Below are 14,328 nucleotides of genomic sequence, written 5' to 3'. Positions count from 1 at the left end.
AGAGGGGAATGGACACAAGTAGATGAGGTGGCGTGTTTGGAGTTGCTGATTTGAGTCACACTTTATGGTGTCACTTCTATCAGATGAGGTTTGAGCTGAACTTGTAGCTATAAGCCCTCATAGCAAACTGGTGATAGACAAAGAAGCCTAACTCCTACCTAATGTTATATCGAGGCCTCCTGCTGACCCAGGTGGTGTAAGTGTAGCTAGCAGGATTGTTCCCCCCTCCCCAGCTCATCACATTGGGCTGCTTCAGAGCACAATGCCAGGAGTACCCACAGCAAGAAAGCTTTAGTGGCACAGTACCCCCGTACTGTTCTTTATTAGTAGAAACGTCTGATCCCTACCACATCCCAACCAGGCAGCAGGAGCAGTGGAAGTGCTTTCACCTTCTGGAAGAGACTAGCCTCCGAGTAGAGCCATGGAGGACTCTGACGTGGATTTCATCTTCTTTCATGTGAACCTTGCCTAGAAGGATGGATGCTCATCGTCCCTCGCCCAAGATGGTCTCCAGGCCCTGCCTGACGAGGATTTGCTCAACGATCTTGTAAACAGCTAGAGAAGGAGAGAGGACGCTTCCTGCAAGTAAACCTAGGAGCTGAAACAACGTGAACACTTCACAACAGTGCAAATCTTAAACCACCGACATACACATAAAATCCCACCTCTTTATTATGGCATATGGTACTGGCTTCGATGTGTAAATACCACACTAGTGTGACAAAAAGGGGAAGAAATACCGACGCTGAAATAGATACAGAGTCATGCCATTAGCAATACAGTTCTATACGAGGAATTTCCAAGATACAAAATCATTTTTCTTTTTTTTTTTTTTACATTGAAATAAATTTTACACTGTTCTGTCAACTTTTTTCTTTTTTTTCCAAGAAGAGGAAAAAAAAGTTAAAATATACCGAGAACAACTACAAGCAGGAATCATTTTAATGGTTAACAGAAGAGCTGTAACTTTGCTCTATAACAGCTTCTATTAAACACACAGAACAAGAGGTAAGCAACTATACAGAAGTAGGAGGAGAGATTTTTGTCACAGGAGTCTGAAGTCAGGGGCAGGAAGGGGAAGATCTGAAACTGCATGGTTTTTATTATTTGGTCACAAAATTTGAGCTGCATGTTTGAAATGAAGCATCGTCCAAGACGCAGTACCCCTATTTAAAACATTGAAAAGAAACTTCCGAGAGACTAGAACCTACTCTCCTGCAAAACAAATTAAAAAATTAGACATTTAAAAAAAAAAAAATCCATGTATTTCTAGGCTCACAACTTAACTTACTGTTACAAAACAGACTGGCAGCTTTTCCTTAAGCAGCACCAAGAGACCAAAGGAATAATGCTACCACACAGTACAGTATATCTTTGGGGCTTCCAATACCAGGCTGCCACTTCTAACGCCATCTCAGAACGATCCATGTCTGCCAAGCGACCAGGCAAGGAAAGGAGACGCTGCATCTTTTTTCCACCGCGCTGCCCCGTTCTAGCAAGACGCTAAAGATGTTTTCTTTGGACCAAGACTAACAGAAACCACTCTCGCAAATATTCCTCAGGTTTTCTGCCAAACTGGGGTTTTTACTCTCGTTGAGTGGGGTTATTTTTTTTTCCATTTCTTTTCTTTTTTTTTTTTTAAAAACAAAATTTTGCTGACAGTCTCTAAAGTGATATCGAAAACGTTTAACAGTCACTCTTCCACAGTTTAATTGTTTTGTCGTTTTCTAGTGCCGCTGATGCGATTATGTTTTCTGTGGGGTGGCAGGCTGTGGAGATCACAACGTCTAAGTAGAGAGAGAGAGAGAGAGAGAGAGAGAGAGAGAGAGAGAGAGAGACACCAACATCATCAGCGAGAAAACAACTCACGCTAGTTTGCAGCAGGCATTTCCAGCCCTTGACAGGGACCGTCTTGCTGCCCCGTCCTCACATACAACCCCAGCCGAGTTGGTATGGTTTTTTACAGCAGGTTCTCAAGCAGGAGTTTAATAGTCATAATTTTTCCCAGAACTTTGTTCTTCAGGGCCCGGTAATTACTGTGCACTAGTGAGCACACCGAGAGAATTAACTGAGCAGGCATATCCAATGGGGCTCGCTCACTGCATTGGGGGCATGGATGTACTAGGTATCCCATAGCATACAACTGGGTTCCCACCTACTGCACTGAAAATAAATTCACCAAGGCAGTATTTAAGGTGGGTATTCCTCAGCAGTATTCGCATTAGCGTTGTGGCATGCGCATCTGGAACTCCTTGGGGGGTGGTAATTTGGGAGAAGTTGCTGGCTGACATATTCAAAAAGTGACTTGGCTCGAGGCACTCGGTATCTCTAGACACTTTAAAAAGTATTTGAGCCAGTTTCCTTACAATCAATTCCGGGTAATCAGAATGACTCCATTTATACCCTTAAAACAAACCACTCTCTCCCCTAAAAATGCCCAAATATTAAGAAAAACCCACTAAGAATCCTAATAATGTCTCATGCTGAGCCATCTTTTGAGAGTTTGAACAATGAGACCAGTTTAAAGTTTACCTTAAAGAAAAGGAAGAGGAAAAAAAAAAAAGCACAGTGGTTCTTGTGTACATCACTGGATTGTCTTAAAACTCAGTTGTGCTCGTTATTTCTTTGGAAGTGTTTTATCGCTGGTAAAAAGGAAAATAAAACTTGTTTCGTACCCGTGTGCCCTTGTAATTTCTGTACAATCTCTTTTGTTTGGAGGTTCCAGATATAAACCAGGTTGTCCTCTGAACCAGATACGATCCACTGAGCAAGGGGGGGGGAAGGGGAAAAAAAAGAATAGTTATTGAAGGTTGTGTTATAATCCTTTCCATGTTTGTCACATTACTCCTATCATTTGATTTACTGAGAGGTTCCACCCCCACCCACTAGTTTAGGCCAGAAGAGAAAACAAGTTTTTGTATTTTTTGTTTCTTGAGTTAGAAAGCAATGGAGGCTTACATCTCATCTCCTGCTGTGCCGGAGAAAACCTGAGAAGCTCACATCATAAAAAAGAAGCTACAAAAATACTGACCTTGCCACCAGTAACAGAGAAGTTTGCAAATATGCAGTATTTCTCATTCTTGTGACCTGTGTATGTCTTCAGGCACTGAAAATAAAGGGCCAGAAGGCAAAACTGTTTAGTGCAGCTGGGAAAAGAGATATCTAGCACTCAAGGACAAACTTTCTTTGCAGGGCAACCTAAATATGTCTGTGTGTTCCCTATCCTACCAACTTGTCCAAAGGATGCAGAGGGCATCTCTGCCCTCGAACATTTTAACAATCGCAGTGCTAAGAAAAAGAGGTCCAATCTGTCACATCCCTACAGAGAAAGAAAGGGCAACAGCGCTTAAACAGTACAGGAAACAAAGTTAAAACGTGTACATCTATTACTGGGCCATAATGTAAAGGGAACTTTTAAATATCTTAAGTCTGCCACTAGACAACAGGGCATCTAGCAATTACTGACCATAATTATACTGAATAAAGTAGAGGGGAAATGCTTAACTTTGTGTAACCACCCAGAATCTGCTACAAACCCAGCTAGGTTTTCAATAGCAAAAGACAGTTATATTTACCTTTCCTTTGCTGTAGTCCCAAAGTTTTAGAGTGCTAAAGAATAAAAGGAAAAGGAAAAAAAAAGATTTTAGGCCGCTTCATCCCCCAATATGAATCTCTTGGTACATAAAGGCTTCTCTGTACCAGAAGAGGTCCCCACGTCTACGTTAGTCTGACTTTGGAAGGCAGGATTTTAGCTCGCTCAACAAATACAAGGTTTTATTTACTTGTCATTCATAGACTTCTGCATGGGGTGAGGGAACAGAGCAACATTTTTAAAATCCATTTTTCATGCTGGTATCCTTCACCTTAAAGGATGTGACAGACAACTCGAGGTGTGCAAAGACACTGGCTGGAAACTCTTAACTGTGACACATCCAAAAGTCAGCTGCTTCTTGTAGTCTTTTGTACAATGGGAAAGCAAACCAGAATCGCAGAGAGCTCTGCAGCCCCACATCCCTTCTCCTACCCTTTTTAGATTCACTTCTATGTCACGGTCTGTAAAGGCCACAATGCATTGCCCATCACTGCTTTTAAAGTACAGCTCTGCATCTAGATAGGTGAAGGGATTAGTAATGCAGAGACCTCAGTTTGCAGTTCAAATTTATCCCAGGTCAAAGACTGGGCAAGAGAGAGCATCCAAGCAGAATCCAGAGGCTGCAAGATGTCAGTCACAGGATTCAGGCAGGGATCTGTCTCCATCTCTCACGCAAAAGGAGAGAAACCCTCACTCACGTTCAAAAATAAAAGCCATGCTGCTGATCCATATTTTGAAAAGGCTTATAAAATAAGCCCCAAGTCAGCTTCATTGAAAGTTTTTCTTTTATCTTCACTCAGTCTGAAAAAGGGGATAGTCAGTCAAGTAATGCCTTGTATTCACAGATAACCAGCTTGTCACCAGCCTGTTCACTTAGGGACAGGAGGGTCTTGTTACAGCAGTGGCAATGAATACACATGGGCAGAGAGGACAGAGGCTGAGCACTCGCTAGCAGTGGCACCGGAACTGCTCCAGCTGGAGAACGCTCAACAGAAGCCATCCACCTGCACGGCTCCTGCACTTTATACTCACAGCTATTTATACAATTGCAGCCTTTTAAGAGAGTTTCTCCTCGCCTCTATGCTACAACAAAAAGAACCACTAGATTCATGCAGGGGCTCTTTCATAGTAAGTTTTGCACAGGAATGAAAGTACACACAGGTACTGTGTACAGTGCCAAGCCCTACAACAGCATCAAGTTCTGCTTCTGCCACCAAGCAAGCGCAAGTCCAACTGCAAAATGAAACTGGTAATATCTATTTGACAGCAGGTAGGAATTTACCCATCAGCATCACGCAACACCACAACAGCAGAATAATAAGGTTTCACCCTGAGCTGATGAACACGTTTTAAAACCACCTACTTGTCCAAAGTTGCTGCTAGAATGTATTTGCCATTTGGAGAGAATTTCACAAAAGACACAGGAGGGTTATCATCATCTGCGTTGAAAATAAAAACGTGTTATGCACTCTCAGTGATAGAGCATTCCTTGCAATTGTACTCATCTAAAGTAGGTTACAGGGAAAAAAGCAGCAACTTCAAGCTTGGATATATTTTGTTCATCCACCATTTGGGACTTCAGGCAGTTGGCAGGAGAGTGGTAGGGACAAACAGTTCAGGAAGAGGATTTTGAATATTTAATCCATTAATATTAATCCACTGTAACCCAACCTTCTGTCTCCAGCTCCTTAAGAATGTTAATACAGAAGTGGCTAGGAATTTCAGGAGCCTTTATACTAGAAGGCTATTTTCAACACTAGAAAATCAATTTGCTAATGTCACTTCACAGGAACACTGGAGACCCAGCTTCCATGGCATGAAGCATTCAAGCTGTACAGCTAAAGAAAGAAATCTTCTTTCACACGCGCTGTTCTGTAACCAGTGACCACATCTTGGAGAAAACAGTATTCTCCCGCTGTCATAAAGACACACTCCTCTGTTGCAGGGACATGCGAGTTTCTATCAATCATGTCAGCTAGTGTAAAATAAGGATTTCCCACAGGATTTGTGAACAGTTGCACCATAAAACATAATATTACATTGACTGGTGGAGGACCATGGTTTACAGGTACCAGACTGAGTCTCAACATAGGCAGTGCAGCATACCAAACCTAAACAGTTTTTCTAGTATAAGAGAGAGAATGAGAGAAGGTATTTCCCTTTACATCAACAGCCAGGATGACAGTGCATAGATACAGCAAGATATGGAAAGCAAAGCTTACAAACCCCCTCCCCGCCCTTAGTCAACTTCACTGCTGTTGCATATTCATATATATAAAAGATATTTCATATGCAAAGTTACATAGCAGAAAAACTGAGCAGACAGACAAGAAGTCTCTCTACTTACCAATCAGTGTTTTCAAGCACTGGCCCGATGCTGTATCCCAGATTCGACTTTAATAAAAAGATAAAAAAAAAACAAGCCTTCACTGTAGCTTATGAAAAAGCTGCTCTCAACAACTTACAAGCCTACATTTTAATTTCAAATGCAGCATAAGGTAGTTTTTATTATTATTATTATTTTAGTTTTACTTATCTGCAATAGCCTTCTCAGCTTCTTACATAAGACTTACTAAAGAAATAATCACTTACCAGAGGCCATCATAGCTACTTGACACTATCAGGGACCCATCACGATTAAAATGCACCTGTAGTTTTGGGCAAGGGGAAAAAAAACAAGAGCTGTATTCACACATATTTAAAGCAAAACTATTTGAACCCCAAGGGCGAGACACTGCATCTGAAGGTTACAACTCTCACAAAGTTAAACTGTGGTTTATAGAGATAGCAGCAGTAATTCAACATGATATTCAACTGATGGGCACAATGTTTCAACAGCTCAGATGCATATAAAAAGCATTGCAGGAATCTTCCTGAGTTACCATTGCAAAACTCTATTTATTTTACATCTAGAACATGCCCACCTGTTACGCTGAGCCAAGGAGATTTAGTAAACATTTTCCAAATGATCACTAGACATAAGAGGCCTCAAAAACACAGACATCTGAAGCCGCTCAACTCTCATTAGGAACATTACTCACAGTAGTAGGACCACAACGAAATGGCACTTGACAGTTATAAGCACAGCTTTTAGGCACACCAATTCATACACACTTCAATGAGACCCACTTAGTTTCTTCAAGCACAAAACCAGTGTATTTTAACCATAAAATCCTTTACACTTGTGCATCCAGGTAAACCTTTAAAGAGGAAATTGTGCTCTTATCTCCTAGGAACTGTCCTCCATTTCCAGTTTTGGAGTCATGCGTTCACAACAGCAGAGGCTCAAGATGCCTGCACCTTAGAATGCTGCTCACCTCCATTTCCTCCACTTTAAAAGGTCTGTGTCTGTTAGGAGCTGCTCACCTGCTGTTTTCCCCATTTGTACAGACCCTGTTTTACCTTTTCACCCATTAAGCAGGTAAGACTGACAATGACACGCATTTTGAAACTACCTTGTTTAGTGCAATGCAGCAACCCACACGTGCAGCAAGTTCATGCTCTGCGTTGTGAGCAGCCTGGAGAGCTCCCAGTCCGTGCTCCAGTGTCTGGCTGCCAGAGCCTTAGCAAGCCTGTATGCATTTATCAGATGATTCTTGCATTAATACCAAGAGACAGCAATCTGTTCTGGTGGTGGCATCTCCATGTTGATTAACTCCCTTGCAAACTATCACAGCCCATATCTCCCACTATGTCAAGGGTGGATGGGAACTAACTGTGCGACTTCGCTTCCTTTTTCCGAGCAGGAAAGAAGCCCTGCTGGATGGAAGCAAACATGTCAGCATGTTAATTTATCTGAAGGGACTTACAGCAGAAACTGGGTCAGAATGAGCAGGCAGCGTCTTGAGGCACTTCCCTGTTTTCACATCCCATATCCTCACGCTTTCGTCAAACTGAGGATCAGAAGAGAAATTCATCAGTTATTTGCAAATGCATTTGCTCCCGAGCTACAGGGAAATGTAATCTTTTGTTACCACCTGGCCCTCACGCATGGATTAACAGGTTTCACTGTGCAGGAACTAGGCATAACAGCATCTCTCAAACATCTGGACTGACTTCTGCTTGGAAGCGAGGGAAACTTTCACCTAACTCCTATTCACAGTTAGATGCCAACAGTATCTCATGGAGGTGAGAATGTCAAGGAGGCCAAGTTAAATCCCTATATTCATGCTTTGGGCTTTAACACCTGGAAAGATCAGCGTTAGGTTCAAATTCGTGTAAGGATCTAGAATTTGTCCCCAGTTAAACAGAATACATGAGGTCAGATGACCCGCCCAGAGTCAGAAAACAGACACAAAAGAATCCCATCTCCTAGTTCCTTTCTATGCTACCAGCATAATGCTGCCTAGCTCCAGACTAAGCTGTCAAACACATCAAAAAATATGCTTTTCAGTGATGCGGTGACCTAGCATGAAATGGTCACAGTCCCCAAAAGAGACACAGGCACCACCTAGACTCTGTAATACCAACAAAGGCAGCTTCAATTCCAAAGCAGGGTTGGAGTGGTGCTTAAAGCTTAACAAAGTTTTTGCAACCAAGCAGGTAAATAAGCTTGCCACTAACACAGCCTACTCCAAATCATGAAAGAATGAAGACCCATCTCCAACTTTAAGGGTGCTCTGAATGATCATCTGACTTTCTACAGAGTGCTGCCAGATCTGACTGCACCCAAGATAGGAGCAGAGGTGCTGACTCCCTGTCAGTTCCAGCCCAGGTGATACATTATCGGATAAATGTTTAAGATGGGCCGCACCTCTGAAAGTTGCACAAAATTGCTACCCCACTGAGGAAATGTTTACTTACTGATCCTGAAACGATGAGGTTGGACTGGGGGTTGAAGTTGCAGCAGAAGACATAGTTACTGTGCCCCTTCAATGTCTTTAAACACTTGCCCTTAAAAGAAAGATTTCAGTTGTATGGATTTACTGATCTATTATGTTTACCCACACCTTTCTACAGCTTCAGAGACAGTCACTTGATTTCAGATGTAAAGGGACAATGTCAGTCAAAGGTCAAAACGTAACCTTTGATAAGGACGAGCTTTTATGGGACAGAACATTTAGGAGAAAAACAGCCAACACTTCTGTTGTATTTACCATCCAAACTCTGCACTAGCATAGCAGTGCATGAGATCCAGGAGGCTAGAAAGTGATTAGCAACAAAGCGAAGCCACCTAGCTCCTTCACACTGCTAATGCAGAAAGAAAACCAACTGAACAATGAAAAAGTTAAATGACAAAATGTTTCGGTGGGAGCTCTCTCAAGCAAAGCCTGGCTGGTTACTATCGCCACCTATGAGTTTTGGCAGGACACAGCTCTCAAGAGAGCCTTGCTTCCCATGTTCAGCAGGCAGAGTGCATTCCTTCCGGAGATCATAACATTTTCATCCTCCGTGTATGAACAGCTGCTCAGGGTTACCTGGTACGATCATCAATGCATGTGCCCGAGTAGGAGCCAGTACTTTGAAATTCTCCCTGCAACCATCTTAGCCTGTCTAGCTCATCACCCTACATTTTTAAAAAGCCCCAAGAGAGAACAGTGGAGAGGCGAGAGATAAGACTTAACTCCTGCCCTTACCGAGCTCACATCCCATATTTTGAGAGTTTTATCATCTGAGGCAGACACGAGAAGGTTGGAATCTGATGACCAAGCAACATCAGAGATGCCCTGAAACAAAGGAACACAGTTTGATGCAGATCTGCTTGCTCTGTGACATCAAAACATGGAAGGCATACACGGCTTATTAAATGGATATCTGAAGCCAGAAAAGCAAAAACAGTTATTTGAATTTTGGGAAGATATGCAAATCCCAGCTGCTTTATCTACTCGCACTGCAAGCATGTTTATTAATCCCAGATCTGGTCACTTTTTTGAGGTTTGTACGTAGTAACTTGATGCATGAACTGGGATGGATTAATTTCCCTTTTTTTTTTATTGCCTAAGTGACCCAGGGTTACATTTTCAAAAGCACACAAGTAACAAACCCTTGATGACCTAGAATCTTACTGAACTAACCCCAAGGGGTTTCAATGACAGCTAGCTGACTGTGGAAGGGTAAGTGTTATTTTTCAAAAGTATACATTTCCCAAAGTAAAATCTAATATCATGAAACTTCAAGTGGGTGAAGTCATGCAAAACATCAGCTGTCCATACGAAGACTTCTGAATAACGCCCGAGGCAAATTCAGAAAGCAAAATACTCCAACTTGCACTATCCTAGGTGAAAACCCAGCTGTCCAGCATTCAAGAGTTTTATCAGCAGTCATGTTTCCACCCATAAACATCAACCCTGGCCTGCAACACCTTTCCTATTCCGGTTCCTGAGCAACATCACTCTCAGAGAACTATATGGAAGACTATTTCCAACTATTTGGAAGAATTGCCCATGCAGGGGCTGCTGCATGGGCAACTCATTGAGGGACACAAAACAACCAACTAGTTTCCCCCACTCATTATACCAGGACTTCAGGGGGGTGAACAAAGGAAACCGAACCCTTTGCACTATACAAGCAGCAGAAAAAAGTACCGAGTTCCATTTGCAATCTGAAAGGACAGGTGTTTAGAAATGATGCCGGAGTGCAGAACATTCGCTTGGGTTCAATACTTACCAGTTTGTGACCAGATATCGTCTTTTCAAACTTGCCATCATACGCTCCCCAAATTTTTATTAGTTTGTCAGCAGCTAAAATTAAAAAAGAAAAAGCCTAGTTAGCATGTTACTAGCATTATTATAACCACCTCTCCTCCTTAAGCAGAAAGCAGCATATTGGATAGTTGTTTGGAGACACCAAATAGTTTTTACCCTCAAGCACAGATTTCGGTACAGAAGGCAAAATGTAAATGCTAATGACACAGTTTCACGTATGCCAGACTGCAGGAGCTAAGATCAGACACGGTGACTGCAATGTAAAGGGTCTCAAACGGTTCTAATTTCTCCAGTGGAGACTTTGGCTTCTGCTTTTTTAAAATTACACTGCTCATCAGAAAAAGCTACCATCCCCACAAGGGCCACTGAAATGCTTACGCCCCAGGAAGATCAAAAACCAATCCAGAAACTGGGCTGACTAATAGCTGTGAGAAACAAAACACGCTATTCATCATCACATTAGCTTGCGATCCACAGCAGAGAAAAAGCTTGATATTTGCCAGATGTTAAAGCAGGAGGAATGTCTGGGGTGGGAGTGAGAAATGACCTTTTTAAAAAGGTATCACAAAAAATGTAAGAAATTAATTTCTTTGCAGTTTGCTGCCCATATAAAGGCAAGCACGATCAAGTAACAGACCAGAACCGTTGCCATTTCTGGAGGGTGTGGGGCTTACAGTGGCCATCTGCGTGTTCAACAGCATTCCTCCGAGTTGCCCCTCTCCTCTCTTTCCCAGGCATGCACCTTTTGTTCCAGAGGGAAGTTGTCAGGCATTTGCAAGTTTACCAGAGAGATTTCACCATTATCAAAGGCTGGCACGAAGAGAACTTGATCTACTGCTTAGGTTTAGAGTTCTGGGCAAAAGCTCGCTAAATTCCTCCCTTCAAAGTCCCTCTTGCCTCTTCCTCTCTTATAAGTAACAAAGTGCAATGGAGATGACTCGACTCTCCAAGGCTCTTTCCTATTACCGTTCCAATACAGGAAGACAAAGAATAATGATCAGTGAAATTCACTGCCAGACAGCATGTGCATCAAGCCAAGCAAGGCCCAATTTAAAGGCATAAGCTGGAACTTAAGTAACGGGGAGGGCTGGATGAGATCCTCTCTGTACTGCAGTTAATTTCACATTTATCCACAATCTGTGTGTGTTATCCTGGCTGTGTTTCTGCAGCAGTGTAAGAGGAGCATCCCAAGCCCTTTTGGTCTGGCAATGGGCAGAGGCAATCCAGGATATAATACACCATGACACACACGCAATACTAAGCAGGTCGTGTTTTGTCATTTACTCAGCTTAAAGAGCTAGACGATTGTTTTCTCCCTCCCTCTGATCATGGTAGCACTAAGATACGGTCAGCAAGCTGTCTAACATGCCAGATCCACATTTGGCCAATTCAGACAACAGGAAAGCATTAAGACAGACTGATACTTACAGGAACTGGCTAGCCACTCTCCATTTGGACTAAACTTTACTGACGAGACGGCCTTAGTGTGTCCTGCTAACGTGAACTTTAGAGCATAGTTTGGTTTTACAGGTGCAGGCTGCAAGAAAGATTTGTTCAAATAAGTCAAGTAGATACTTAATTCAATGTTTCAGTTCTAACTGGGATATCTAACAAGCCAGGACACAGGGATGTACAGCATGATCACTGACAGCGGTCTGGATTTATCTATTAAAAAAAGGCGTAGCCCTGTATTTACAGGGGAACATATTTTTTACATTATCTGGCTCAGCGCTGCTTTACTGGACCTACAGAGAAACATCCTCAAAACAACTAGTTAAATTTATCTGAGATGCAAATCTATCCAAGTCAGCCACACAGGCAGAAAGTTGGCCCACAAGCGTGAGCTGAGCCACACTCCATACAGGATTTACAAGTGACCTGCCAAACGCTTTTAAAAATTAGGGTTGTGACCATTTGCATCTCCTTAAACCTCAGCAAGACACCTGACTTTTTCTAGTGCTGCTGAAGGACTCCTCAGAGAGCAGGATTTCAGATGGGCACTGCAAGCTTCACGCCTTGAAGGAATGGAGGAGGGAAAAGGGAGTTAATCCTTAATGAGGACATCCTCTTCCCACAACAATCAAATTTTTCCATGCCTGAATACAGGTGATTTTTTTATTTATTTCCATCCCCCTTCCATTGAAATATCACAAATTGATCAGTTTTCTAATCTCCTTACAGTCCTCCATGGGTACAGAAGACCTTCGGACTCTATGATCATAAGATAGGAGGAGCACAAGGCCATTTTTCTCCTTGGCAAGTCATCTTTACATACCAGTGTTACCTTTTTGGCTGGTGATCATTTCAGCAAAAACACCCAGACACTGGGATGACAGACCTCTTGCAATGATTGTGTTAACTGTCACTAGCAGCAGAAGCAGTTACAGAAACCAAACATCTGACGGGCCTTCTGGATCCCTGTTGGATAGCTGGCAACTCCATTAAGTATTTCAAGAAATCCTGACATCTTTATTTCTCAGAGAGGATTGTGACATTACTCATAAGTCTCTCTCACTACCATTTTACAACAATTACAAGATATACTATGCTACATGTAATTCCCTGAAGCGTTTGAATTAAGGTCAAATGACACTTGCAACGATAAAGCATGCTCTGTAACATGTTCTCTAATTTTCTCACTGCTTGCAAAAATTCAGGATACCATAATGGACTCAAGTGATGCAAGGCAGAGGTTACGTTATACGGACAAAACAAAATTATAGCTCTTCAGGGTAAATCCAGGAATCTCATAGTCAGTCTTGCCCCCAAAGCCTTCAGCATGTTCTTGGCCCTATACAAACCCAGAAAAATTCCCGAGGAATTCCTTCAGAATTCAACTTTTCCTTAAAATCCCTCATCCCAGTTTGCTTGTAAAAAAAAAAAAACCATAGGTAGCTCCCATGTGTATTTACAGACTCAGGATATTGTTCAGAGACCTACACACACCTTGCTCTGATTGGTTGAAGAGGAAGGAGTCGACTGTGTTTTGGTGGATTCTGCGTCTGGTTTCTTTTCTTCTGTTGCCATGGTTCTGAAGCTGGCAAGTCAGACCTATGGTGCTTGAAGGGATGAATGAATGTGCTGCTTCAAAAGGGAGCCTTTCCCACTGACAGGAGAACAGAACTGGGATCTCAAACCTAGGAGAAAATTCAACACTACCGTTAACCACAAAAGAACACTGTTTCAGCACCTAGAAAAGCATCATTCACGAGCGCATAATGACCGTAATCCCCACCCCCAGGAAAACCGATGCAAAGAGCATCTTACGATTCCAACTAGTATCCGAGAGACGAATGCTGCAGACGGAGACAAACAAATGCGCACCAACGCAACAGGGTGTTTATGCCTTCATGCCCATACATTTGTACAGCATACAACAGCACGCCCTACTTCCCTTCTCATAAAGGAAACTGATCCATCAAGCCTTGTGCTACCCGGATGGTGTTGACGCTCTTTTTTTCCCCAGCTGCAGAAACGTATTCTTTTTCTTTGTATCACTGATCCGTGAAACCGACTGCTGCATTTACACCGGGACTGCTAAATCGGTAGCACAGTGGTGTCCAACCTTTTAGGAAACCAGCCCCACACCCTCCCCAAATGCCACTATAATCCTCTTCCTCCGATTCATCCGCTGCTTCGCTTTCTGCTCCCCACCCTGTGCAACTCTGTCTGACCTGCTGCTCGGCTTTCTGCTCCCTGCCATCACATTGCCTAGCCCCACGCCGCTCGTCACAGGTCGGCCAGCCCCGCCCTGGCAAAAGGGGAGGTCGTAAACACGACACCTCCTGAAGATGGGGTCTACACCGCACAAGGACAAGAGTGCCTGGGATGGCTTTTTTGGACTGTATCATTTGGATGACAGGGGTTGCGGTGGTGGGGAAAGGGTTATTTCTCACGCCTGTATCAGCAACAGGACAAGAAGCACCGGCAGACACGAGGGTTTTGTTGCATCAGAGGAGGCAAGAAACCACCCCGGACATTGCTGGGGACCTGAACTCCTCTGCAGGACGACAACAAGCTCCATTTGCTTCGTTCACCGCCCAGGGCAGCGACACTCGACCTTTCCAGCCTCAAGGCTCCCTACGTACCATG

The 14,328-nt window shown here is 43.0% G+C and overlaps 1 protein-coding gene across 1 annotated transcript; it reads right to left on the bottom strand.

Moving 5' to 3' along the window:
* Positions 1 to 654: 654 nt before the first annotated feature.
* Positions 655 to 13,354, bottom strand: WDR5 (WD repeat domain 5). The gene is made up of 13 exons (XM_019475759.2): positions 13,183 to 13,354; positions 11,665 to 11,773; positions 10,199 to 10,272; positions 9,169 to 9,258; positions 8,396 to 8,485; positions 7,402 to 7,485; positions 6,185 to 6,240; positions 5,940 to 5,986; positions 4,956 to 5,031; positions 3,576 to 3,609; positions 3,032 to 3,106; positions 2,676 to 2,763; positions 655 to 1,787 (listed from the first exon to the last, which is right to left on the bottom strand). Exons 1-13 carry the CDS (start codon positions 13,261 to 13,263, stop codon positions 1,687 to 1,689), a joined length of 1,005 nt encoding a protein of 334 aa, XP_019331304.1. The 5' UTR covers positions 13,264 to 13,354; the 3' UTR covers positions 655 to 1,686.
* Between the last annotated feature and the right edge of the window lie 974 nt (positions 13,355 to 14,328).

This window comes from Alligator mississippiensis, chromosome 12, assembly GCF_030867095.1.
Source record: "Alligator mississippiensis isolate rAllMis1 chromosome 12, rAllMis1, whole genome shotgun sequence".
NCBI lineage: Eukaryota > Metazoa > Chordata > Crocodylia > Alligatoridae > Alligator > Alligator mississippiensis.
Note: the sequence above shows the minus strand (reverse complement) of the source record. Positions and strands in the feature narration are given on the sequence as shown.

Coding starts and splice junctions, on each gene's coding strand:
- WDR5 (XM_019475759.2), bottom strand. CDS start 13,263: ATGGCAACAGAAGAAAAGAAACCAGACGCAGAATCCACCAAAACACAG. Junction 11,774..13,182: donor CTTCAACCAATCAGAGCAAG/GTGTGTGTAGGT, acceptor TCTTTCTTGCAG/CCTGCACCTGTAAAACCAAA. Junction 7,486..8,395: donor ACCTCATCGTTTCAGGATCA/GTAAGTAAACAT, acceptor TCTGATCCTCAG/TTTGACGAAAGCGTGAGGAT.